Source organism: Oncorhynchus mykiss, chromosome 5 (genome assembly GCF_057628025.1).
Source record: "Oncorhynchus mykiss isolate SJ-2025 chromosome 5, ASM5762802v1, whole genome shotgun sequence".
Taxonomy (NCBI): Eukaryota; Metazoa; Chordata; class Actinopteri; order Salmoniformes; family Salmonidae; genus Oncorhynchus; species Oncorhynchus mykiss.
The window spans coordinates 21262330-21289186 of NC_143026.1; the positions used below are offsets into that span (position 1 = coordinate 21262330).

General features: G+C 48.1%; 1 protein-coding gene across 4 annotated transcripts in view; it reads left to right on the forward strand.

Annotated features, from left to right (window-relative positions):
* The first annotated feature begins 508 nt into the window (after positions 1–508).
* The window catches only part of LOC110522818 (inactive carboxypeptidase-like protein X2), a 30492-nt gene continuing 4143 nt past the window's right edge, over positions 509–26857 (forward strand). Inside the window, exons 1-11 of one of the 4 annotated variants that reach the window (XM_036977024.2) lie at positions 577–1411; positions 14191–14481; positions 14837–14920; positions 15167–15211; positions 15310–15354; positions 15554–15613; positions 16240–16317; positions 17079–17188; positions 20131–20270; positions 20625–20709; positions 21516–21660. In XM_036977024.2, the coding sequence (XP_036832919.2) occupies positions 1168–1411; positions 14191–14481; positions 14837–14920; positions 15167–15211; positions 15310–15354; positions 15554–15613; positions 16240–16317; positions 17079–17188; positions 20131–20270; positions 20625–20709; positions 21516–21660 (1327 nt within the window). In that variant the 5' untranslated portion in view covers positions 577–1167. Of the gene's footprint in view, positions 1412–14190; positions 14482–14833; positions 14921–15166; positions 15212–15309; positions 15355–15553; positions 15614–16239; positions 16318–17078; positions 17189–20130; positions 20271–20624; positions 20710–21515; positions 21661–26857 lie in introns of all 4 variants that reach the window. The other 3 variants (XM_090234148.1, XM_090234150.1, XM_090234149.1) reach the window with 3 other exon arrangements.

Consider the following 26857-nt stretch of genomic DNA (forward strand, 5'->3'; position numbering starts at 1 on the left):
TGTTTTCCACTTGAGAGCAGAGTAGGAGACAGGGACAGGTCCTGACATCTCTGTATGACCTGGAGGCATGTGGAGCTGAGCTGGGTTGTTTGGGTCAGTGTGTGTGTGGGAGTGTGCATGTGTGTGTGTGTGTGTGTGTTTACCAGGTGTGCTAAAACACTTATTCCCAACCACACGATTTGGGCACATTCTTAAACATGGAATGAGTTTTCCTCTCCAATAAAATGTTTTCCTTTTTTTCTGAACTCGTTGAAAAATGGGTCCTGGGTGGATTCAGTAGACTGACTCACATTTGTCTTTTTGTTGCAAGAGTATAGTACTTACTCTGGAAATTAATTATTGTCAACTTCTGCATTTAAATGTTTTTCTAAATTATTCTCTCTCTCTCTCTCTCTCTCTCTCTCTCTCTCTCGCTCTCTCTCTCTCTCTCTCTCCCTCTCTCTCTCTGTCCCCTCTCCCCTGCAACGTGACATGTGGAAGACCCCCTCCCCTATGTTGAGTGGAGAGAGGGAGAAGGGGTGCCTGCGGAGGAGTGAGAGGGTGAGGAAAGACGGGAGCCAGGAGGTGTGCTGTGTTACTGCTGCTGAGACTCCAGACTCCTGCATGCGTCTGTGTTTCCTTTCTTCGTTCTCTGCCAGGAGACTGCTTTAAAACCCTGAGCCCACAGCTCTTTCCTGCTCCACCACCAAACAGGCCTGCGCTCTGTACACATCTGCACACCAAACCTTTCACCGCAGCTTTCTACAAACCAAAGCATTTTACACACCAAAGTTTTATGCACATTTTTTTCAGACTCCATGGCTACTGGAAGGAACCAACCAGAACTCATCTCTTCAAGCTCTCAGAGACTCTACAAGACAGACTGACTCCAACTGAGACTTCTTCTACACCTGAGGACTGTTGTTGGATGTTCTGTGTTGTTGCTCGTCTAGCAAATGCAAGTCATCTGTTAGCTGACGGTTCTGACTGGTCTGTGTGAGAGACTGTGGGTGGCCTGGGGCCTTTTATGCTTCACTGAAACAGGAGTTGGGCTGAGGAAGCTTCTCTTGCCTTCCTAGAGCTGGGGTCAGGTTCCACTGCCAGTGCTGGTCTTGGTAAATCTGGTTCAAGTCTGGTTTAAGCTGTAGGCTGATTTAGTCCGGTCCTGCTTCTGAGTGTAGTAAGACGATGAGGGGGGCATTGTTGGGTTTGTCGGTGTCTCTGGCCCTCTGTTGCTGTGTTCTAGGCTGGGATGGAGGTGTAGAGGGACAGGACACCACAGGTGTCAGGACACAGGTGAGACAGGCTGGACCTGTGGAACATGGGAGAGAGTGGGAGGAAGAGAGAGAGGACGTTATGATGGATGACCCTGGTACGGAGGTGGAGGAGATCAAACCAAAGAAGAAGAAATCCATAGAGGAGGTGGAGGCAGGTAAGAGGTGACTCCTTTAGTTCTTGTTCTCCTCTTCTTCTTCTTCTTCTTCTTTGTCCTTTATCCTTTTCTTGTCCTCATTCTCTCCTTGATTGTATATTCATGGAGGTCCATCAACTAGCCATCCCTGTTACAACCTCTTGGGGACAAACTTACCAAACACTTGGCCCAGTTTTCCCTTGTTAGAGCATGTTCACTAACATGCGTGGAGACCTTGACCTTGAGGTATTGACAGAGATGAACATGGTCTAGTAGAGCTCACAGCTGCATGTGTCACACACTGATGAGCTACAGACGGATCTTAATTTGATCACTCTTTTGTTGACGAGAAATGTCCTGCACAGCAGGAAATACAAACTTGCAGTGTACTTGAGTTTTTAAAAGTTTTCTAAAGTTTGTTGTTTCCGCATTTACATTTCAGACTAGAGTTGCCCTAACAAAAACTGTATCAACCCCTACAAAGATGTCCATTAATTATAATCCACATAATAATTCACATGTCCTGTTGCTGCAGGTTTATTTCCTTTCTGTAGCAAACTGGCTCAAATGAAGATCCTACATCAGTACAGACACACGGCTGTGTTCAAGTTGCAAGTTTTAATGTCACGTGCACATGTACAGTGAAATGCCTTTCTTGCAAACTCTAAACCCAACAATGCAGTAATCAATGTCAATTAAGTACTAAAAATCACATAAATGAGAAAAAAACACACAATAAATAAAAATAAGAAATAAGAAGAAAACAAGAAAGTAAGAAGCTATATACAGGGTCAATTCCAGTACCATATTTACAATGTGCATGGATACTGGAGGAATAGAGGTAGATATGAATAGGGGTAAGGTGACTAGGCATCAAGATATATGATGGACAGAGTAGCAGAAGTTTATATAATGCGTGTGTGTGCGTGGGTGTAGATTCAGAATAAATATGTCTGCATGTTATGTGTGTGTTGGAGTGTCAGTATGCGTGAGTGTGTAGAGTCCTGTGAGTGTGCATAGAGACAGTGCCACATATAAAATACAAGGGTCAAATCAGATAGTTTGATTAGCCATTTTGTTAGCTGTTATGACTTAGGGATAGAAGCTGTTCGGGAACCTGTTGGTGTGGCTAGAGCATTTAACGATTTTCCGGGCCTTCCTTTCACACAGCCTGATATAGAGGTCCTGAATGGCAGGGAGCTCAGCCCCAGTGATGTACTGAGGGCAGTGCTGTTGCATAACAAGCAGTGATGCAGCCAGTCAAGATGCTCACAATAGTGAGTGCAGCTGTATAACGTTTTGAGGATTTGAGGGCCCATGCCAAACCTTTTTAACCTCCTGAGGGTGAAGAAACCATTTTAAGTCCTTAGTGATTAGGACACCGAGGAACTTGACGCTCTCAACCCCCTCAACTGCAGCCCTGTCATTTTGGATGGGGGGCGTACTCGCCCCCCGTTTCCTATATTTCACGATCAGCTCCTTGGTCTTACTGACGTTGAGGGAGAAGATGTGGACCCGGCACCACACTGCCAGGTCACTGACCTCCTCCCTGTAGTAATGGCGCCAGAGGGGATGACTGGCGCTTTACGGGCTCAAAACCAACTGTGCAATTATTAATATTTTTCTTCATTGTTTGTAACTTATTTTGTACATAATGTTGCTGCTACATAATGTTGCTGCTACGGATTACCAACAATGACGAGACAGCCTACAGGGAAGAGGTGAGGGCCCTGGGAGTGTTGTGCCAGGAAAATAACCTCTCAATCAACAAAACAAAGGAGCTGATTGTGGACTTCAGGAAACAGCAGAGGGAGCAACCCCCTATCCACATCGACGGGACCGCAGTGGAGAAGGTGGAAAGCTTAAAGTTCCTCGGCGTACACATCACTGACAAACTGAAATTATCCACCCATACAGACAGTGTGTGGTGAAGAAGGCGCAACCTCAGGACCCAGAATATATTTGGTTTGGCACCTAAAACCCTCACAAAGTTTTACAGATGCACAATTGAGAGCATCCTGTCGGGCTATATCACCGTCTGGTACAGCAACTGCACTGCCTGCATCCGCAGGGCTTTCCAGAGGGTGGTGCAGTCTGCCCAAAGCATCACTGGGGGCAAACTACCTGCCCTCCAGGACACCTACAGCACCCAATGTCACAGGAAGGCCAAAAAGATCATCAAGGACAACCACTATCCGAGCCACTACCTGTTCACCGCTATCATCCAGAAGGCGAGGTCAGTACAGGCGCATCAAAGCTGGGACCGAGAAACTTAAAAACAGCTTCTATCTCAAGGCCATCTGACTGTTAAATAGCCATCACTAGAACCTTAGAGGCTGCTGCCCTAGATAGACTTGAAATGACTGGTCACTTTATTAATGGAACACTAGTCACTTTAATAATGTTTGCATATTTTACATTACTCATCTCATTTTAATTGTTTTATTTATTTCACCTTTATTTAACCAGGTAGGCAAGTTGAGAACAAGTTCTCATTTACAATTGCGACCTGGCCAAGATAAAGCATGTCACGTTCTGACCTTTATTTCCGTTGTTTTGTATTTATTTAGTATGGTCAGGGCGTGAGTTGGGTGGGCAGTCTATGTTTGTTTTTCTATGTTTTGGGGCATTTCTATGTTTTCGGCCTAGTATGGTTCTCAATCAGAGGCAGGTGTCATTAGTTGTCTCTGATTGAGAATCATACTTAGGTAGCCTGGGTTGCACTGTTTGTTTGTGGGTGATTGTCTATGTTGATGGCTTGTTTCAGCACAGTCCATATGATTAGCTTCCCGGTTGTTATTTTGTTTACTGGTTTTGTATAGTTTTCAGTGTTCACTACTTTCTTTATTAAAGATTGACCATGGACACTTACCACGCCGCGTATTGGTCCTCAGATCCATCTCGCCTCTCCTCTTCAGATGAAGAGGAGGACGGCCGTGACAAAGCAAAGCAGTTCGACACATACAACGACACAGAGTTACACATGGAGTAAAACAAACATACAGTCAATAATACAGTATAAACAAGTCTATATACGATGTGAGCAAATGAGGTGAGATAAGGGAGGTAAAGGCAAAAAAAGGCCATGGTGGCAAAGTAAATACAATATAGCAAGTAAAACACTGGAATGGTAGGTTTGCAGTGGAAGAATGTGCAAAGTAGAAATACAAATAATGGGGAGCAAAATAAATAAATAAATAAAATAAATACAGTAGGGAAAGAGGTAGTTGTTTGGGCTAAATTATAGGTGGGCTATGTACAGGTGCAGTAATCTGTGAGCTGCTCTGACAGTTGGTGCTTAAAGCTAGTGAGGGAGATAAGTGTTTCCAGTTTCAGAGATTTTTGTAGTTCGTTCCAGTCATTGGCAGCAGAGAACTGGAAGGAGAGGCGGCCAAAGAAATAATTGGTTTTGGGGGTGACCAGAGAGATATACCTGCTGGAGCGCGTGCTACAGGTGAGTGATGCTATGGTGACCAGTGAGCTGAAATAAGGGTGGACTTTACCTAGCAGGGTCTTGTAGATGACATGGAGCCAATGGGTTTGGCGACGAGTATGAAGCGAGGGCCAGCCAACGAGAGCGTACAGGTAGCAATGGTGGGTAGTATATGGGGCTTTGGTGACAAAACGGATTGCACTGTGATAGACTGCATCCAATTTGTTGAGTAGGGTATTGGAGGCTATTTTGTAAATGACATCGCCGAAGTCGAGGATTGGTAGGATGGTCAGTTTTACAAGGGTATGTTTGGCAGCATGAGTGAAGGATGCTTTGTTGCGAAAAAGGATTGGATTGGAGATGTTTGATGTGGGTCTGGAAGGAGAGTTTACAGTCTAACCAGACACCTAGGTATTTGTAGTTGTCCACGTATTCTAAGTCAGAGCCGTCCAGAGTAGTGATGTTGGACAAGCGGGCAGGTGCAGGCAGCGATCAGTTGAAGAGCATGCATTTAGTTTTACTTGTATTTAAGAGCAATTGGAGGTCACGGAAGGAGAGTTGTATGGCATTGAAGCTTACCTGGAGGTTTGTTAACACAGTGTCCAAAGAAGGGCCAGAAGTATACAGAATGGTGTCGTCTGCGTAGAGGTGGATCAGAGACTCACCAGTGTCGCTTATTATCCCTGGTGTATTTATCCCTGTGTTTCCTGTCTCTCTGTGCCAGTTCGTCTTGTTTGTCAAGTCAACCAGCGTTTTTGTGTCTCAGCTCCTGCTTTTTTTCTCTCTCTTTTCTCACCCTCCTGGTTTTGACCCTTGCTTGTCCTGACTCTGAGCCCGTCCTGCCTGACCACTCTGCCTGCCCTGACCTCGAGCCTGCCTATCGTCTTGTATCGTTTGGACTCTGACCTGGTTTATGAACTCTCGCATGTACCCAACCTGCCTTTTGCCTACCCCTTTTGCTATAATAAATATTGGAGCTCAAACAGCTGCCTCCTGTGTGTGCATTTGGGTCTCGCCTTGTGCCCTTATACCACTACCATCCTTACTATTGGCCAACGTGCAATCATTGGAAAATATACTGGATGATCTACAATTAAGACATAAAAAACTGTAATATCTTATGTTTCACAGAGTCGTGGCTAAACGACGACATGTATAAATAGAGCTGGCTGGGTTTTCCGTGCATCGGCAGAACAGAGCAGCTACGTCTGGTAAGATAAGGGGCGGGGGAGTGTGTCTATTTGTCAATAACAGCTGGTGCGTGATGTCTAACATTAAAAAAGTATTGAGGTATTGCTCGCCTGAGGTAGAGTAGGTTAGGGAGGGTTTGGCCGGTAGGGATATCCTTGTCTCATCACGCACTAGCGACACCTGTGGCGGGCCGGGCGCAGTGCACGCTAACCAGGTCGCCAGGTGCACAGTGTTTCCTCCGACACATTGGTGCGGCTGGCTTCCGGGTTGGATGGTCGCTGTGTTAAGAAGCAGTGCGGCTTGGTTGGGTTGTGTTTCCGGAGGACGCAGGAGTTGTAGCGATGAGACAAGATAGTAACTACTAACAATTGGACACCACAAAATTGGGGAGAAAAGGGGGTAAAAAAATATATTAAATCTTGCTGCGGCCTCAGACGAACCATCAAACAGGCAAAGCGTCAATACAGGACTAAGATTGAATCCTACTACACCAGCTTTGACTCTCGTTGGATGTGGCAGGGATTGAAAACTATCATGGACTGCAAAGAAAAGCCCAGCCGTGAGCTGCCCAGTGACGTGAGGCTACCAGAAGCTAAATGCCTTTTATGCTCACTTTGAGGCAAGCAACACTGAAGCACGCATGAGAGCATCAGCTGTTCTGGATGACTGTGTGATCACGCTCTCTGTAGCGATGTTGGCAAGAGATTTAAACAGGTCAACATTCACAACGCCGCGGGCCAGACGGATTACCAGGACGTGTACTCAAAGCATGCACAGACCAACTGGCAAGTGTCTTCACTGACATTTTCAACTTCTCCCTGACTGAGTCGTAATACCTACATGTTTCAAGCAGATCACCATTGTCCCTGTGCCCAAGAAAGCGAAGGTAACCTTTCTAAACGATTACCTCCCCGTAGCACTCACGTCGGTAGCCAAGAAGTGCTTTGAAAGGCTGGTCAAGGCTCACATGAACGCCATCATCCCGGAAACCTTAGACCCACTCCAATTCACATACCACACCTACAAAATCCACAGATGACACAATCTCAATCGCACTCCACTTGGCTGTATTGGAGTGGGTAGAGTGTTTCAAGTTCCTTGGTGTCCACATCACCAACAAACTATCATGGACCAAATACACCAAGACAGTCGTGATTATGGCATGACAGCACATTTTACGCCTCAGGAGACTGAAAAGATTTTGCATGGATCTCCAGATCCTCAAAAAGTTCTACAGCTGCACCATCAAGACCATCCTGAACGATTGCATCACTGCCTGGTATGGGAGCTGCTCGGCATCTGACCGTAAGGCGCTACAGAGGGTAGTGCACACGGCCAAGTACATCCCTGGGGCCAAGCTTCCTGCCACACCTATATACTAGGCGATGTCAGAGGAAAGCCCCAATAATTGTCAAAGACTCCAGTCACCCAAATCATGGAATTTTCTCTCTGCTACCACACGGTAAGCGGTACCGGAGTGCCAAGTCTAGGACCAAAAGGCTCCTTAACAGCTTCTACCCCTAAGCCATAAGACTGCTGAACAATTTTTCAAATAGACACCCGGACTATTTACATTGATCCCGCTGCTGCTACTCACTGTTTATTATCTATGCATAGTCACTTTACCACTATCGACATGTACAAATTATCTTGACAAATCTGTACCCCCGCACATTGACTTGGTGCTGGTACCCCCTGTATATACTGTAGCCTCGTAATTTTATTGTGTTACTTTTTTATTTTAGAATTTTATTTAGTAAATATTTTATTAATTATATTTATTGATCTGCATTGTTGGTTAAGGGCTTGTAACTAAGCACCTGTTGTATTCGGCACATGTGGCAATTTAATTTGATTTGTAGTTGGTTTCATCATTGCCGGTAATCAGGCCTACCACCGCCGTGTCATCACCAAACTTTATGATGGTGTCGTGCATGGCCACACAGTCGTGGATTAACAGGGAGAACAGGGGGGGGACTAAGCACAGACCCCTGTGGGGCCCCCTTGTTGGGGGTCAGCGTGGCGGAGATGATGTTGCCTAACCTCACTTCCTGGGGGCGGCCTATCAGGAAGTCCAGGATCCAGTTTGCAGAGGGAGATGTTCAGTCCCAGGGTCCTAGGTTTGGTGACAAGTTTAGAGGGAACAATGGTGAGCTGTAGTCAATGAACAGCATTCTCACATAGGAGTCCTCTTATCTAGGTGGATAAGGGCCGTGTGGAGTGCAATTGAGATTGTGTCATCTATAGATTTGTTTGTGCGGTGTGCAAATTGGAGTGGATCTAGGGTGTCTGGGATGATGGAGTTGATATGTGCCATAACCAGCCTTTCAAAGCACTTCATGATTGCAGATGTGAGTACTACAAGGCGGTAGTCATTGTGGCATGAACCCTTAGAGTTCTTGGGAACAGAATTGATGATGATCAGTTTAAGACGTGTGGGGATTACAGACTACAGAATATGCCTGCCAGCTGTTCTGCGCATACTCTAAGAACTGTCCTCGAATACCATCCGGCCCCAAGGCCTTGCGAGTGTTGACCTGATTAAAAACCTCTCGGAGAGCGAGATCACCCAGTCCTCTGGGTCGGTTGCAGCCCTCAAGCACAGTATGGTGTTGTTATTGTCGAAGCGTGCATAAAATGCATTGTTTTTGTCTGGTAGAGAAGCATTGTTGGGCAGATCCCGGCTGGGTCTTCCTTTGTAATTTGTAATGGACTGCTGCCCTTGCCACATGCGGCAGGAGTCGCAGTCTTTGTAATATGATTCAACCTTATTCCAATATCCTTTTGCTCATTTGATTACTCTGCGGAAGTCATACCAGGGCTTCTTGTACTTATTCTGTCCTCAGCCGTAGGCTCAGGGTTGTCCGCGATAGCCCTGTGTGTTGTAGCACTGTCCTTTAGCTTAGCGCCAACTTCAGTGTTAATCCAAGGCTTTTGATTGGGAAAGCAGTGACTCTTCACTGTGACAATGAAGCCAGTGACGAAGGTGGTTAGCTCGTCGATGTCATTGCCGGAGATTTGGAACATATTTCAATCAGCGCCAGCAAAGCAGTCCTGTAGCATAATCTCTGATTCTGATGATCATTTCTCAACAAAGCAAGTCAAGGGTACTTCCTGTTTGAGCTTCTGCCTGTAAACAGGAACCAGGAGTACTGAGTCATGATCTGATTTGCTGAATGGGAGACGAGGGAGGGCCTTGTATACTTGCTTGTGGGTAGAGTAACAGTGGTCTAGGACTTTATCAACGCTAGTGGTGAAAGAGATTTGGCATCATGTGTCAATGACGAGGTATTAAAATCACTGGCAACAATAAAAGCAGCCTTTGGGTCCAAGTTTTCCTGTTTGTTTATAGCCTCGTACCGTTCGTTAAGGTTCAGCTTTTTATATTTTCTGGCCTGTGGTGTAATGTACACAACAGTCACGATAACAGCTGAAAACTCCCTCGGGAGGTAGAAGGGTCGGCATTTGACCATCAGGTATTCCAAGATGGTGAACAATGGGTCGAGACTTCCACTGCGCTCGAGTCAGTCACCATTTTGTTGTTGATGAAAAGGCAAACCCCTCCCCATCTCTGACTCCACTGTCCAGTCCGCTCAGGGAACGGAGAATCCGTTGAGTTGGGTAGCCATGTTGTACGAAAGCCATGTTTCAGAAAAGCAGAGAATATTGCAGTTACGAGAGTCCCGTCAGTAGCAAATCCGCGATCAAAGGTCATCCAACTGTGACCGTACATTGGCCAATAGAATGGAATGAACAGGTGGCCTGTTTTCCCTTCGCCTTAATCTTGCCAGGCTCCCCCTCTCTTACCTGTGTAATGCCAGTGTTTCGTTTTGGATACCCCCGAAAATTGGGTCAGAATTACAGAAAGAGCCCAGAGCATATGAGTTGAAGTTGAAGCTGGAATTAAGGCAAGTAAATATGCCGATCTGATGTTCAGAAGTTCTTGTCGGTTATAAGAAATGATAGTGGATACATTTTGTGAAAATAATATAATAAAAAATAGAAGAAAATCAACATTTTCAACAAGTTACATTTTCAACAATTTTGTGAGCTCCAACCCAACGTTGGAGCTCACAAAATGGCAGCCATACGGTACAGTGCCATATTTTGTGGGTTCCTCTCTGAAACCTCTCTGCCTGATTCTATCTGGCCTGAGAGGGAGAGTAACTGAGAAGCAGAACTTTCTGAAATATTTTTAAGAAAACTTTTCTCTACAGTTCCGACATGTAGAATTGTCTTGTAAAACACGCCTGAGTCAGTTACTCCTTAAGCATCTCACTGTAAAATGACTCACAATTACTCACAGGAAACAGGAAACATTCCAGTTCAGTAGTGTGTGTGTGTGTATGTGAACTTCATCGGGATTAGTGTCCCTTCCACGGGAATGTTGAGCTAACGTAGGTTAATGCGATTAGCATGAGGTTGTAAAAAACAAGAACATTTCCCAGGACATAGACATATCTGATATTGGCAGAAAGCTTAAATTCTTGTTAATCTAACTGCACTGTCCAATTTACAGTAGCTATTACAGTGAAATAATACCATGCCATTGTTTGAGGAGAGTGCACAATTTTGAACATAAAAAGTTATTAATATACAAATTAGGCACATTTGGGCAGTCTTGAAACAACATTTTGAACAGAAATGCAATGGTTCATTGGATCAGTCTAAAACTTTGCACATATACTGCTGCCATCTAGTGGCCAAAATTTATATTGCACCTTGGCTGGAATAATACATTATGGCTTTCTCTTGCATTTCAAAGATGACAATACAAAAAAAATACAAAAGAACGGTTGGTATTTTCTTTGTATTATAATTTACCAGATCTAATGTGTTATATTCTCCTACATTCCTTTCACATTTCCACAGACTTCAACGTGTTTTCTTTCAAATGGTACCAATAATATGCATATCCTTGCTTGAGGGCCTGAGCTACAGGCAGTTAATTTTGAGTATGTCATTTCAGGCAAAAATTGAAAAAAGGGGCAGATCCTTATTAAGTTTGGTGCTTGTATAGATGGCAAACACATCTGGTCTGACTCATGACAGGAACAGGGTGATAAGCGATGGTTCACTGGGTTCTCTTTCCATCCCTTCCCCTTTTCATGTATATTTTTACAACCCTTCTCTCCTTACCGTCCTCTCTACCTCCCTCTTCCCCATCCCCCTCTCTCTCGCCATCCTCTCGCCATTTCCCTCTGTGCAGTGAGGCCAAAGATAGGAAAACTAACATTGGCTTTGCATTTAGAAACCACACAGCTAGCAGCTATCTGACATCAACATTGACGTCTAGACTCTTTGTTTTCTCCCTAGAGTTTATTATCAACCAATCATCATGAAGACTGAGAGTATTTACTTTAATTGTGCTCATAAAAAGTTCTAACGTTTTACGTGTTTGTTTCATAGTGGAAAAGTGGAAAGTCTGCCTGCTGTATGGAGTTGTGATTAACGGTGTGGTGTGTGGCTGATTATGGGTTTTCAGTAACTGCGTGGTGTATGTGTGTGTTTGTTTCGTAGTGGAAAAGTGGAAAGACTCCCTGCTGTATGGAGTTGTGATTAACAGTGTGGTGTGTGGCTGATTATGGGTTTTCAGTAACTGCGTGGTGTATGTGCGTGTTTGTTTCATAGTGGAAAAGTGGAAAGACTCCCTGCTGTATGGAGTTGTGATTAACGGTGTGGTGTGTGGCTGATTATGGGTTTTCAGTAACTGCGTGGTGTATGTGTGTATGTGTGGCTAACACTACAGTAATTCAGTGATGAGGGAGAGTGTTACTGTGATATGCACTTAGAGGTCTAAAAGTGTTTTCTTGGCAGAACCAACTTCAGTCTGTAATGACATGCACTGAGAGTCGGGAAGTAAGTTCAGGGAGTGAGTGTTTTAATAAATAAACAACACATAATACAAAACAAGAAACACTAACAGCACTCAGACATGAAACAGAAACAATGACACCTGGGAAAGGAACCAAATGGAGTGACATATATAGGGAAGGTAATCCGGGAAGTGATGGAGTCCAGGTGAGTCTGACGACACGCAGGTGCGCGTAACGATGGTGACAGGTGTGCGCCATAATGAGCAGCCTGGTGACCTAGAGGCCGGAGAGGGAGCACACGTGACAGAGGTCTCATGACCTGGACTAAGTCCAGCCGTAATATAATATGCTGTTTAGATAAAATATTGCATTATTTGGCAATCTGATTAAATATATTATTTAAAAATGTAAGATTTTTGTTGATTTCCTGCATACCCAGACCCTTGATTATAAGAAGATTAAAATATAAATTTGTTCAAAATACTGAAAATGGGAAAGACAATGTATGACTGGGCCCAGTTGTAACAATGAAACTTACGTTGTATATGCACAGTATTACATTCTCCACTGCATGGAGCAAAGCCATAAGCCTACTAGTTCTTTCCCAAGCCATAAGCCTTCTAGTTCTTTCCAAAGCCATAAGCCTTCTAGTTCTTTCCAAAGCCATAAGCCTTCTAGTTCTTTCCAAAGCCATAAGCCTACTAGTTCTTTCCAAAGCCATAAGCCTTCTAGTTCTTTCCAAAGCCATAAGCCTTCTAGTTCTTTCCAAAGCCTTAAGCCTTCTAGTTCTTTCCAAAGCCATAAGCCTTCTAGTTCTTTACAAAGCCATAAGCCTTCTAGTTCTTTCCAAAGCCATAAGCCTTCTAGTTCTTTCCAAAGGACATAAGCCTACTAGTTATTTCCAAAGCCATAAGCCTTCTAGTTCTTTCCAAAGCCATAAGCCTTCTAGTTCTTTCCAAAGCCATAAGCCTACTAGTTCTTTCCAAAGCCATAAGCCTACTAGTTCTTTCCAAAGCCATAAGCCTTCTAGTTCTTTCCAAAGCCATAAGCCTTCTAGTTCTTTCCAAAGCCATACGCCTACTAGTTCTTTCCAAAGCCATAAGCCTTCTAGTTCTTTCCAAAGCCATACGCCTACTAGTTCTTTCCAAAGCCATAAGCCTACTAGTTATTTCCAAAGCCATAAGCCTACTAGTTATTTCCAAAGCCATAAGCCTTCTAGTTCTTTCCAAAGCCATAAGCCTACTAGTTATTTCCAAAGCCATAAGCCTTCTAGTTCTTTCCAAAGCCATAAGCCTACTAGTTATTTCCAAAGCCATTCATGACTGTTAGAAGTAGGTAACATAAAAAGGCTGAATTGGCAGATTCCGGGACCACTGAGAGATATTTTATTTGGTTGTGCTGCATGGAGATCAAATTATGAATCAAAATTACAAGATTTATGTATTTGTCTTGTGATAAAATGTAATGATTCATGGTGCCACAGGGATCGTTGGGAGCTTCCTTGTTTTTACATTCAGACATCCATGTATCTTCATAGAAGATCGTCCCCCTTCTTTAAGCTTGAGTTTTCACTGACTTTGTAGTATAACCCCATTGATTGACAGCACTTGAGGGGCATCCTCACCCACCAATCGGATGTTAGTGGAACAGGTGAGTAGACCAAGAGAGAACAGACATTTTACTGGGTGGTGTGTTTAGCTGGCCTGGCTGTGCGTGTGAGGATGTTGACGTTTACATTTTAAACAGCTAGGTCATCATGGAACCATAACATAGCTGCAGGAGCTGGTCTACTTAAGTCTACTGGGAGACAACAAGCTCTTCACTGTTCATACAGTCCTGTGTCTGTCTGCTAGTCTGAGGGTAATTACATATAGGATCGCAATCACTAATACTTTTCATTACAAACTAAACCTTTCTACAAACATATACCAAATGAAGCACTATCCACAGCTAATCAACCAGGAATAGTTAGACATATGTCGACAGCAGGGACGTCAACACAGCGGGTTTGGCCGGCTGGCTGCTTGGTCTGAAACCAAAACAAAGCAGTGACCATGTGTCATTACTGAACCACTGAACACTGTGCGAGAGGAGGAATGTGATCAGACCTGCCCTTCAGGAAATAGGGGAGAAGAGAGGGAGAAAGAGAGGGCAAAGTGATACCTGTGGAGAGATTTCCGCTGTCTACTTCTCTCTCTCTTTCATGCTGTATTTAGTGGTCCCATATTCTGTTTCAACCTTGTGTTCTCTTTCTCAATTTTTCTGGATGGGGCTGGGGTGAAGTAATTGTGGTGGTCACTTTCTCACTTACACCCACTCTCTCTCTCTCTCTCTCTCTCTCTCTCCATTTCTCTTTTCAGCCAGAGCAAAGAAAGCCGCAGAGAAGGAGGCCAAAGCCAAGAAGCAGAAAGCCAACAAGGCGCCCAAAGCCCCGAAACCCACTAAAAAACCCAAAGCCACCAAGGCACCCAAGAAGCTCAAAGCCACCAAGGCACCTAAAGCCACCAAGGCACCTAAGGTCACAAAGCCCAAAGCTACCAAGGCCTCCAAGACAACAGCATGGAAGGAGGAGGGGGTGAAGCCGGTGACCAGAAGACCCAGTCTGGAAGAGGAGGAGGAGAAACTCCTGATTGAGCTGGGCTGGGATAGACGTACGTATATATATATTAGGACATCTCTGTTCTAATCTGTTCCCTATGAGTTGCTTTTTTTCATGTCATACCTTTGAAAACAAGCAGGCCATGTTCATTTAGGGGCGGCAGGTAGCCTAGTGGTTAGAGCGTTGGACTAGTAACCGAAAGGTTGCTTGATCGAATCCCAGAACGACAGTAAAATCCTGTCTTTCTGCACCTGAACAAGGCACTTAACCCACTGTTCCCTGGCCATCATTGTAAATAAGAATTTGTTATTATCTGACTTGCCTAGTTAAAAAATAAAATGTAGTGGTACAGTATAATCTCATTAATTTGCGAGACGACTGAGCCATGTGTTGTCTCTGCCCAGTAGACAGCAGACCCTCAGGACACACACCTCTCTCTGCTGGCTCCAAGACCCTGACAGAGCATGGTCAAGATTACTGGGACACCAAGCGTATGTCTGACATGACTCAATGATCTATCACTTTCAATCCAGTCTTCTTTGATTTGAAGCATGAATTTAGCTTGGCAAAGATTATGATCATATGTCACCAATAAGCTATTACAACAAAAGCAAAACACTCATGTTGTCAAAGCCATTTCTAATGTTTGTGAAAGTTGAGAGGAAACACATTGATTTTCCTGTACAGTACAGTAGTTGTTCAGCCCTCTAAGACATTTCTGTTACCATCTCTAACAGTGGACAGAGAGAGGACTACCACTGAGGTCATCATGTATGTATCAGGTAAATAGCCCATCACATAACAAATTAATTGGGCAGTACCCGAAACGACACATTTTAATAATTCAACGTATTTACCATGCATGCAAATTTTCTTTCAGAGGAAACCACAGTGCCCTGGTACGAAGAGTATGATTATGCAGACTGTACGTACATTACACGTTATGTCTGTCTGTCTGTCTTTCCTGCAATTGTTTGGTCATGTATGATCACCTGTACAATCAGCTTGTACTGTCTGCATTCGTTGTGTGATCGTGTTGGTAAGAGCACCCCTCTCTAACCCCCGTCTAACCTCTCTTAAACTCTCTTTAATCTCTCTCTAACCTCTGCTCTCTCTCTCCACAGTGGCAGCTAAACAACTCAAGGAGGAGGCAGAGAAAGCTCGCAAGGAGAAGGAGGAAAAAGGTCTGAATCTCTTTTATCTGTCTGACAGAGAGAAACCTGTAGCCCTGTCCCTTTAGGGCCCCCTTATATGTTAATTCACTTACAGAGATGACCGGATTGTTTATGCAACAAGAACCATTATAGTCTGTAGATTGCAACATTGTCAGTGTTAGGGAGTGGAAGGAGAAAATGACTGTGGCTGTGTGTGAGAGAGGGGACTGGGCGGGAGAAGGATAGAAAGAGAGTTTATCAAAACAGCTACTGCCATGTGTTGGGGCCCTGGGCCGGTAGACATCAGTAAGATAGACGGGGGAGAAGGGGAATGGAGAAAGAGAGGGAAGAAGGGAGAAAGGGTAGGAGGGTGTTGGGGGTTATTTTGAGTGTGTGCAGGACTGCAGGCTGTCTGCTTGAGAAGAGGTTTCAATTGTATACTTACAAATCAGTATAGTTTCATTGGATAAAGTGAAACATATGTTTACAAGAATATGCAGACTTATTGGAGGGAAAACAGAATGGCAGTGACTGTAATATTCAGTCCTCTACTAGCAGCAGCACATGTGGAAGTATTTGATGCTTGGTGAGCTGGAGAGCCATGACCGTGTGTAAACATGCCTAGTCACATCTTGTTTTCCCATCATGCATCACAGTGAAGCGGCTGAGGAAGAAGTGGGAGGAGGAAGAGGAGGAGAGGCTGAGGAAGATTCCAGTACATGCCGAACCCAAGAGTAAGAAAATCACCTCAACATTGGTTTTCATCTTTATTCATGAGCAGCTTCAACTTCACTTGAGGGGCGGCAGGTAGCCTAGCGATTAAGAGCATTGATCCAGTAACCAATGTTGGTTCGTATCCCAGAAACATCTGTCGATGTGCCATTGAGCAAGTCACTTTACCCTAAAGTTTTGGTGTTTTGGTATCAGCTGGTATCAAAATGTGCAGCCGGGGGGGGGGGGGGGGGGGGCCAGGACAGACTTTGGGAAAACCTGCCTTTACATGACTGTCTATTTCCTGCAGCTGGACTGTTGGCCTTGTTTTCTCCTGTCTACTGCAACAACCTAGCTTTCTCCCCAATCAGACTTCTGGTCCTGCCAGAAAGACATGTTTTACTGTACAGTCAGACTAGGAGACGACTAGCATTTTCGCTCTCTTTCTCTTCCTCTTACAAGCACCAGATTACAAGCACCCATAAAAAGGAAAATGGTCGCTGCGAGAATTTTTTGGGGAAGCACTTGAAAACAAACCATTCTCTTTTCACCCTTTCAGAATCTACAAAAGCATTGTGTGTATGTGTTGGTCAGTGTGCATGCGTGCCTGCGTGTGTATGTGTTTGTGTAAGATGTGGTCAGCATCAACTGAGTGTTTTCAGCCTGTTGCTCTTGACGACTACAGACCAAAATATTTATTTGACAATAAAGCAGATAAAACAAAAATGATTTTTGTTTTGTTTTTTTGGAGTGTCACATGATTTCTGAGTTGTTTTGTTCCTAGAATGCCCTCCTCTAGGTCTGGAGTCCCATCGTGTTGACGATGACCAGCTGCTGGCCTCTTCTCAGTCTCACCACGGCTTCTCTGCTCAGCGGGGCAGGCTCAACATGCAGGTAAACACGGTACTACATTACACTGTAGTGTAGATATACGGTGTACTACACCAGAGTGTCACGTTCTGACCTTAGTTATTTTATTATGTCTTTGTTTTAGTATGGTCAGTGCGTGAGTTGGGTGGGTTGTCTATGTTAGCAAATCATAGAAAAGCTATTTCTGTGTTTGACCTGGTATGGTTCTCAATCAGAGGCAGCTGTCAATCGCTGTCCCTGATTGAGAACCATATTTAGGTAGCCTGTTTTCTATTGTGTTTCGTGGGTAATTATTTTCTGTTCTGTGTTTTATGTACAGGACTGTTTCGGTTTCATTTCGTTCTCTTTGTTGTTTTATTATTTAGTGTTCTGAGTTATAAATAAATATAATGAACACTTACCACGCTGCGCATTGGTCCTCCGATCCTTCTTACTACTCTTCCTCAGAAGAGGAGGACGAGAATCGTTACAGAATCACCCACCACAACCGGACCAAGCAGCGTGGTACCCAGGAGCAGCGGGTTCAAGATTCTTGGACTTAGGAGGAGATCTTGGATGGCAAGGGACCCTGGGTACAGCCGGGAGAATATCGCCGCCCCAAGGCAGAGCTGGAGGCAGCGAAAGCCGAGAGGCGGAGTTATGAGGAGGCAGCACGGCAGCGTGGCTGGAAGCCCGAGAGGCAGCCCCAAAAATGTATTGGGGAGGCACACGGGGAGTGTGGCTAAGTCAGGTAGGAGACCTGAGCCAACTCCCGTGCTTACCGTGGAGAGAGAGGGACCGGGCCGTGAGGCGCACGGTGTCCCCGGTGCGCAGGCATAGCCCGGTGCGATACATAGCAGCGCCTCGTATCGGCCGGGCTAGAGTGGGCATCGAGCCAGGTGCCATGAAGCCGGCTCAGCGCATCTGGTCTCCAGTGCGTCTCCTCGGGCCGGGGTACATGGCACCAGCCTTACGCATGGTGTCCCCGGTTCGCCAGCACAGCCCAGTGCGGGCTATTCCACCTCGCCGCACTGGCTACGGGGAGCATTCAACCAGGTAAGGTTGGGCAGGCTCGGTGCTCGAGAGCTCCAGTGCGCCTTCACGGTCCGGTCTATCCGGTGCCACCTCCACGCACCAGCCCTCCGGTGGCAGCCCCCCGCACCAGGCTGTCTCTCCGTCTCCTTCCTACAGGTGCTCCCGCCTGCTCAGCGTTGCCAGAGTCTTCCTGCTGCCAGAGTCTCCCGTCTGTCCTGAGCTGCCAGAGTCTCCCGTCTGTCCTGAGCTGCCAGAGTCTCCCGTCTGTCCTGAGCTGCCAGAGTCTCCCGTCTGTCCTGAGCTGCCGGAGTCTCCCGTCTGTCCTGAGCTGCCGGAGTCTCCCGTCTGTCCTGAGCTGCCGGAGTCTCCCGTCTGTCCTGAGCTGCCGGAGTCGCCCGTCTGTCCTGAGCTGCCGGAGTCGCCCGTCTGTCCTGAGCTGCCGGAGTCGCCCGTCTGTCCTGAGCTGCCGGAGTCGCCCGTCTGTCCTGAGCTGCCGGAGTCGCCCGTCTGTCCTGAGCTGCCGGAGTCGCCCGTCTGTCCTGAGCTGCCGGAGTCGCCCGTCTGTCCTGAGCTGCCGGAGTCGCCCGTCTGTCCTGAGCTGCCGGAGTCGCCCGTCTGTCCTGAGCTGCCGGAGTCGCCCGTCTGTCCTGAGCTGCCGGAGTCTCCCGTCCATTCGGGACCCGTTCCTAGGGTCCCCAGTCCGAGGTCGGCGGCGAGGGTCGCCGCGTTAAAGAGGCCACGGAGGCGGGTAAAGAGGCGGAGAAGGACTATGGTGGAGTAGGGTCCACGTCCCGCACCAGAGCCGCCACCGCGGACAGACACCCACCCAGACCCTCCCCTATAGGTTTAGGTTTTGCGGCCGGAGTCCGCACCTTTGGGGGGGGGACGGGTACTGTCACGTTCTGACCTTAGTTCTTTTATTATGTCTTTGTTTTAGTATGGTCAGGGCTTGAGTTGGGTGGGTTGTCTATGTTAGTTTTTCTATGATTTGCTATTTCTGTGTTTGGCCTGGTATGGTTCTCAATCAGAGGCAGCTGTCAATCGTTGTCCCTGATGGAGAACCATATTTAGGGAGCCTGTTTTCTATTGTGTTTCGTGGGTAATTATTTTCTGTTCTGTGTTTTATGTACAGGACTGTTTCGGTTTCATTTCGTTCTCTTTGTTGTTTTATTATTTAGTGTTCTGAGTTATAAATAAATATAATGAACACTTTCCACGCTGCGCATTGATCCTCCGATCCTTCTTACTATTCCTCCTCAGAAGAGGAGGACGAGAATCGTTACACATAGTACTGCCTCAATTAAGTCTCACCACAGCTTCTTTGCTCAGAGAGGCATGCTCAACGTGCAGGTACACACAGTATGCTACACTATCACTGGCGTACCAGGCACAAATTCCCCGATATCCGGGTACTCATGTCAACATGTTTGCTTTCAGAGCATATTTGATCCCAAATTATAAGGGGGAGCAATACCTCGGTGTCTCAGGCATCCATCGCTCATTGAATACATTAGTGTGATTGGTCATACCAAACCCAATAATAAAACAACAACAATAACAACAAAATAATAGGATATGAACATGTCATATGCCATGGCAAATATGTTGAGAATGACAGGCAATTGGCAAAATGTGTAGAATAGCATGAGATTAGCTATATAACTGCACATTTTCTCTTTCCCCCATAGTTAAATGTGTATAATTGTAGGAAGTTAGCTGCTGCTCATACCCCCCCCCCCCCCTTGCGGACCTTGTGTGTGTGGGGGGGGACATACACCATAGTACGGCAGTTTATAGATACAGAATGTTGTAATACCCATTATACTTGTTGTATTCTAATGTTCCTGTATACAAACGCACAAACCAAATCTTCACATAAAATCATGAGAAATGTCAGGACACACACAGCCCCGACACATCTGACGAGAGAGGGGGCTATTTTGTCTTCCCAGAGCTCTGGTAATGAGGAGGGTGTGTACGGGGGTGCGTGGTGTGCTGAGCCAGAGGAGAAGAACCACTGGTTTGAGGTGGACGCTCGCAGAGAGGTGGAGTTCACTGGAGTCATCGTACAGGGCAGGAACTCAGACACAGCGTAAGTCCTAATGCCTGGTATCACTGCACTGGGATCACTGCACTGTGGTCACTGCACTGTTCACACAGCCAGGGCCAGGTGGAATCCCCATTAACCTGCACAATTGATTTGAAATGAACAACACATGAAATTAATCCAAACCAAACAGCATATACTGTACATCAATAGGTTGAGTTGTATCCATTAGATAAGCAGAATGCTGTAAAAGGGATTATAGAGAAAATGTCAAAGGAAATGGAATCTTACCTGTGGAATCATCTGGCATTTTGAATGTTAGAGATATATGTTGGATATTCGTATGACTTGTAAAGTCTCTCTCTCTCTCGCTCTCTTTTTCTTCTCTCTGTATTTAAGGGAAGATTTTGTGTCCACGTTCTACGTGTCCTTCAGTAATGACAGTCGTGATTGGACGGTGCTCCATGATGTCTATGCTGAGTGGGTCAGTAACCTCTCTTACGATTGATCAGTACAGCCGGCAATTTAATATCCAAATAATCACTTAATTTTCCTCCTCTCTAACCTCTTCCCTCACCATACCTTTCCTCCCCATACCCTCTCCTCTCCTCTCCATACCCTCTCCTCCCCATACCCTCGCTTCTCCTCCCCATACCCTCTTCTCTCCATACCCTCTCCTCCCCATACCCTCTCCTCCCCATACCCTCTCCTCTCCATACCCTCTCCTCTCCTCCCCATACCCTCTCCTCTCCATACCCTCTCCTCTCCTCCCCATACCCTCCCCTCTCGTCCCCATACCCTCTTCTCTCCATACCCTCTCCTCCCCATACCCTCTCCTCCCCATACCCTCTCCTCTCCATACCCTCTCCTCTCCTCTCCTCCCCATACCCTCTCCTCTCCATACCCTCTCCTCCACCTATACCCTCTCTTCCCCATACCCTCTCCTCTCCTGTCCATACCCTCTCCTCTCCTCTCCTCCCCATACCCTCTCCTCTCCTCCCCATACCCTCTTCTCTCCTCCCATACCCTCTCCTCTCCTCCTCATACCCTCTCCTCTCCATACCCTCTCCTCTCCTCCCCATACACTCTCCTCCCCATACACTCTCCTCTCCATACCCTCTCCTCCCCATACCCTCTCCTCTCCATACCCTCTCCTACCCATACCCTCTCTTCTCTTCTCCATACCCTCTCCTCTCCTCCCCATACCCTCTCCTCTCCTCTTCATACCCTCTCATCTCCTCCCCTCTCTGTCCCTCTTTCTCTCCTCCCTCCTTCCCTCCCTCCCTCCAGTTGTTCTATGGGAATGTGGATAGGGACTCTCCAGTGATGGTGCAGTTTGATTGGCCAACCGTGGCACGTTACATCCGTGTCCTTCCCCAGAGCTGGAACGGCAGCCTGTGTCTCAGAGTTGAGGTCATGGCCTGCCAACTGACCAGTGAGTACAGTACAATGCATAACCCCATCAACCCTCCATAAACTCCAGAAAGTCATCACATCCCTAACTCCAACACCTTCATAACGCCTAAAATGACAATAATCACCTCCTCAACATCCCCGTTACCATCCCCATCCTCAACATCCCCGTTAACATCCCCGTCCTCAACATCCCCGTTAACATCCCCGTCCTCAACATCCCCGTTACCATCCCCGTCCTCAACATCCCCGTTACCATCCCCGTCCTCAACATCCCCGTTACCATCCCCGTCCTCAACATCCCCGTTAACATCCCCGTCCTCAACATCCCCGTTACCATCCCCGTCCTCAACATCCCTGTTACCATCCCCGTCCTCAACATCCCCGTTACCATCCCTGTTACCATCCCCATCCTCAACATCCCCGTTACCATCCCCATCCTCAACATCCCCGTTACCATCCCCATCCTCAACATCCCCGTTACCATCCCCGTCCTCAACATCCCCGTTACCATCCCTGTTACCATGCCCATCCTCAACATCCCCGTTACCATCCCCATCCTCAACATCCCCGTTAACATCCCCGTTACCATCCCCGTTACCATCCCCGTCCTCAACATCCCCGTTACCATCCCTGTTACCATCCCCGTCCTCAACATCCCCGTTACCATCCCCATCCTCAACATCCCCATTACCATCCCTGTTACCATCCCTGTCCTCAACATCCCCGTTACCATCCCCGTTACCATCCCCATTCTCAACATCCCCGTTACCATCCCTGTTACCATCCCTGTCCTCAACATCCCCGTTACCATCCCTGTTACCATCCCCATCCTCAACATCCCCGTTACCATCCCCATCCTCAACATCCCCGTTACCATCCCCGTCCTCAACATCCCCGTTACCATCCCTGTTACCATCCCCATCCTCAACATCCCCGTTACCATCCCCATCCTCAACATCCCCGTTAACATCCCCGTTACCATCCCTGTTACCATCCCCGTCCTCAACATCCCCGTTACCATCCCTGTTACCATCCCCGTCCTCAACATCCCCATTACCATCCCCGTTACCATCCCCATCCTCAACATCCCCGTTAACATCCCCGTTACCATCCCCGTTACCATCCCCGTCCTCAACATCCCCGTTACCATCCCTGTTACCATCCCCATCCTCAACATCCCCGTTACCATCCCCGTTACCATCCCCGTCCTCAACATCCCCGTTACCATCCCCATCCTCAACATCCCCGTTACCATCCCCATCCTCAACATCCCGTTACCATCCCCGTCCTCAACATCCCCGTCACCATCCCCGTCCTCAACATCCCGTTACCATCCCCATCCTCAACATCCCCGTTACCATCCCCATCCTCAACATCCCCGTTACCATCCCCATTACCATCCCCGTCCTCAACAGCCCCGTTACCATCCCCATCCTCAACATCCCCGTTACCATCCCCATCCTCAACATCCCCGTTACCATCCCCGTTACATCCCCGTACTCAACATCCCCATTACCATCCCCGTCCTCAACATCCCCGTTACCATCCCCGTCCTCAACATCCCCGTTAACATCCCCGTCCTCAACATCCCCGTTACCATCCCCGTCCTCAACATCCCTGTTACCATCCCCGTCCTCAACATCCCCGTTACCATCCCTGTTACCATCCCCATCCTCAACATCCCCGTTACCATCCCCATCCTCAACATCCCCGTTACCATCCCCATCCTCAACATCCCCGTTACCATCCCCGTCCTCAACATCCCCGTTACCATCCCCGTCCTCAACATCCCCGTTACCATCCCTGTTACCATCCCCATCCTCAACATCCCCGTTACCATCCCCATCCTCAACATCACCGTTAACATCCCCGTTACCATCCCCGTTACCATCCCCGTCCTCAACATCCCCGTTATCATCCCTGTTACCATCCCCGTCCTCAACATCCCCGTTACCATCCCCGTTACCATCCCCATCCTCAACATCCCCATTACCATCCCTGTTACCATCCCTGTCCTCAACATCCCCGTTACCATCCCCGTTACCATCCCCATCCTCAACATCCCCGTTACCATCCCTGTTACCATCCCTGTCCTCAACATCCCCGTTACCATCCCTGTTACCATCCCCATCCTCAACATCCCCGTTACCATCCCCATCCTCAACATCCCCGTTACCATCCCCGTCCTCAACATCCCCGTTACCATCCCTGTTACCATCCCCATCCTCAACATCCCCGTTACCATCCCCATCCTCAACATCCCCGTTAACATCCCCGTTACCATCCCCGTTAGCATCCCCGTCCTCAACATCCCCGTTACCATCCCTGTTACCATCCCCGTCCTCAACATCCCCATTACCATCCCCGTTACCATCCCCATCCTCAACATCCCCGTTAACATCCCCGTTACCATCCCCGTTACCATCCCCTTCCTCAACATCCCCGTTACCATCCCTGTTACCATCCCCATCCTCAACATCCCCGTTACCATCCCCGTTACCATCCCCGTCCTCAACATCCCCGTTACCATCCCTGTTACCATCCCCGTCCTCAACATCCCCGTTACCATCCCCATCCTCGACATCCCCGTTACCATCCCCGTCCTCAACATCCCCGTCACCATCCCCGTCCTCAACATCCCCGTTACCATCCCCGTCCTCAACATCCCCGTTACCATCCCCATCCTCAACATCCCCGTTACCATCCCCATTACCATCCCCGTCCTCAACAGCCCCGTTACCATCCCCATCCTCAACATCCCCGTTACCATCCCCATCCTCAACATCCCCGTTACCATCCCCGTTACATCCCCGTACTCAACATCCCCGTTACCATCCCCGTCCTCAACCATCCCCGTTACCATCCCCGTCCTCAACATCCCCGTCCTCAACATCCCCGTTATCATCCCCGTCCTCAACATTCCCGTTACCATCCCCGTCCTCAACCATCCCCGTTACCATCCCCGTCCTCAACCATCCCCATCCTCAACCATCCACGTCCTCAACATCCCCGTTACCATCCCCGTCACCATCCCCGTCCTCAACCATCCCCGTTGCCATCCCCGTCCTCAACATCCCCGTTACCATCCACGTCCTCAACATCCCCGTTACCATCCCCGTCCTCAACATCCCCGTTACCATCCCGTCCTCAACATCCCCGTTACCATCCCCGTCCTCAACATCCCCGTTACCATCCCCGTTACCATCCCCATCCTCAACATCCTCGTTACCATCCCCGTCCTCAACCATCCCCGTTACCATCCCCGTCCTCAACATCCCCGTCCTCAACCATCCCCGTTACCATCCCCGTCCTCAACCATACCCATCCTCAACCATCCCCGTCCTCAACATCCCCGTTACCATCCCCATCACCATCCCCGACCTCAACATCCCCGTTGCCATCCCCGTCCTCAACATCCCCGTTACCATCCCCGTCCTCAACCATCCCCGTTACCATCCCCGTCCTCAACCATCCCAGTTACCATTCCCGTCCTCAACCATCCCCATCCTCAACCATTCCCGTCCTCAACATCCCCGTTACCATCCCCGTCACCATCCCCGTCCTCAACATCCCCGTTGCCATCCCCGTCCTCAACATCCCCGTTACCATCCCCATCCTCAACATCCCCGTTACCATCCACGTCCTCAACATCCCTATTACCATCTCCGTAACCATCCCCGTTACCATGCCCGTCCTCACCATCCCCGTCCTCAACCATCCTCGTTACCATCCCCGTCCTCAACCATCCCCGTTACCATCCCCGTCCTCAACATCCCCGTTACCATCCCCGTACTCAACCATCCCCATTACCATCCCCGTCCTCAACATCCCCGTCACCATCCCCGTCCTCAACCATCCCCGTTACCATCCCCGTCCTCAATATCCCTGTCCTCAACATCCCCGTCCTCAACATCCCTGTTACCATCCACGTCCTCAACATCCCCGTTACCATCCCCATCCTCAACATCCCCGTCCTCAACATCCCCGTTACCATCCCCGTCCTCAACATCCCCGTCACCATCCCAGTCCTCAACCATACCCCTTACCATCCCCATCCTCAACATCCCCGTTACCATCCCCGTCCTCAACCATCCCCGTCCTCAACCATCCCCGTTACCATCCCCATCCTCAACATCCCCGTCCTCAACATCCCCGTCCTCAACATCCCCGTTACCATCCCCGTCCTCAACATCCCCGTCACCATCCCAGTCCTCAACCATACCCTTTACCATCCCCATCCTCAACATCCCCGTTAACATCCCGGTCCTCAACCACCCCGGTCCTCAACCATCCCCGTTACCATCCCCATCCTCAACATCCCCGTTACCATCCCCGTTACCATCCCCATCCTCAACAACCCCGTTACCATCCCTGTCCTCAACATCCCTGTCACCATCCCCGTCCTCAACCATCCCCGTTAACATCCCAGTCCTCAACCATCCCCGTCCTCAAAATCCCTGTTACCATCCCCGTCCTTAACATCCCCGTTAACATCCCAGTCCTCAACATCCCCGTTACCATCCCCATCCTCAACCATCCCCGTCCTCAACATCCCCGTTAACATCCCAGTCCTCAACCATCCCCGTCCTCAACATCCCCGTTACCATCCCCGTCCTCAACCATCCCCGTCCTCAACATCCCCGTTACCATCCCCGTCCTTAACATCCCCGTTAACATCCCAGTCCTCAACCATCCCCGTCCTGTACATCCCCGTTACCATCACCGTCCTGTTCATCCCCGTTACCATCCCCGTCCTCAACATCCCCGTTACCATCCCTGTCCTCAACATCCCCGTTACCATCCCTGTTACCATCCCCATCCTCAACATCCCCGTTACCATCCCTGTCCTCAACATCCCCGTTACCATCCCTGTCCTCAACATCCCCGTTACCATCCCTGTTACCATCCCCATCCTCAACATCCCCGTTACCATCCCTGTCCTCAACATCCCTGTTACCATCCCCGTCCTCAACATCCCCGTTATCATCCCTGTCCTCAACATCCCCGTTACCATCCCTGTCCTCAACATCCCCGTTACCATCCCCGTCCTCAACATCCCCGTCCTCAACCTCCCCGTCCTCAACGATCCCCGTTACCATCCTCGTTCCTCAACATCCCCGTTACCATCCCCGATACCATCCCTGTCCTCAACATCCCCGTTACCATCCCGTTCTCAACATCCCCATTACTCCCCAATGAATGATCGCTCCCATGTG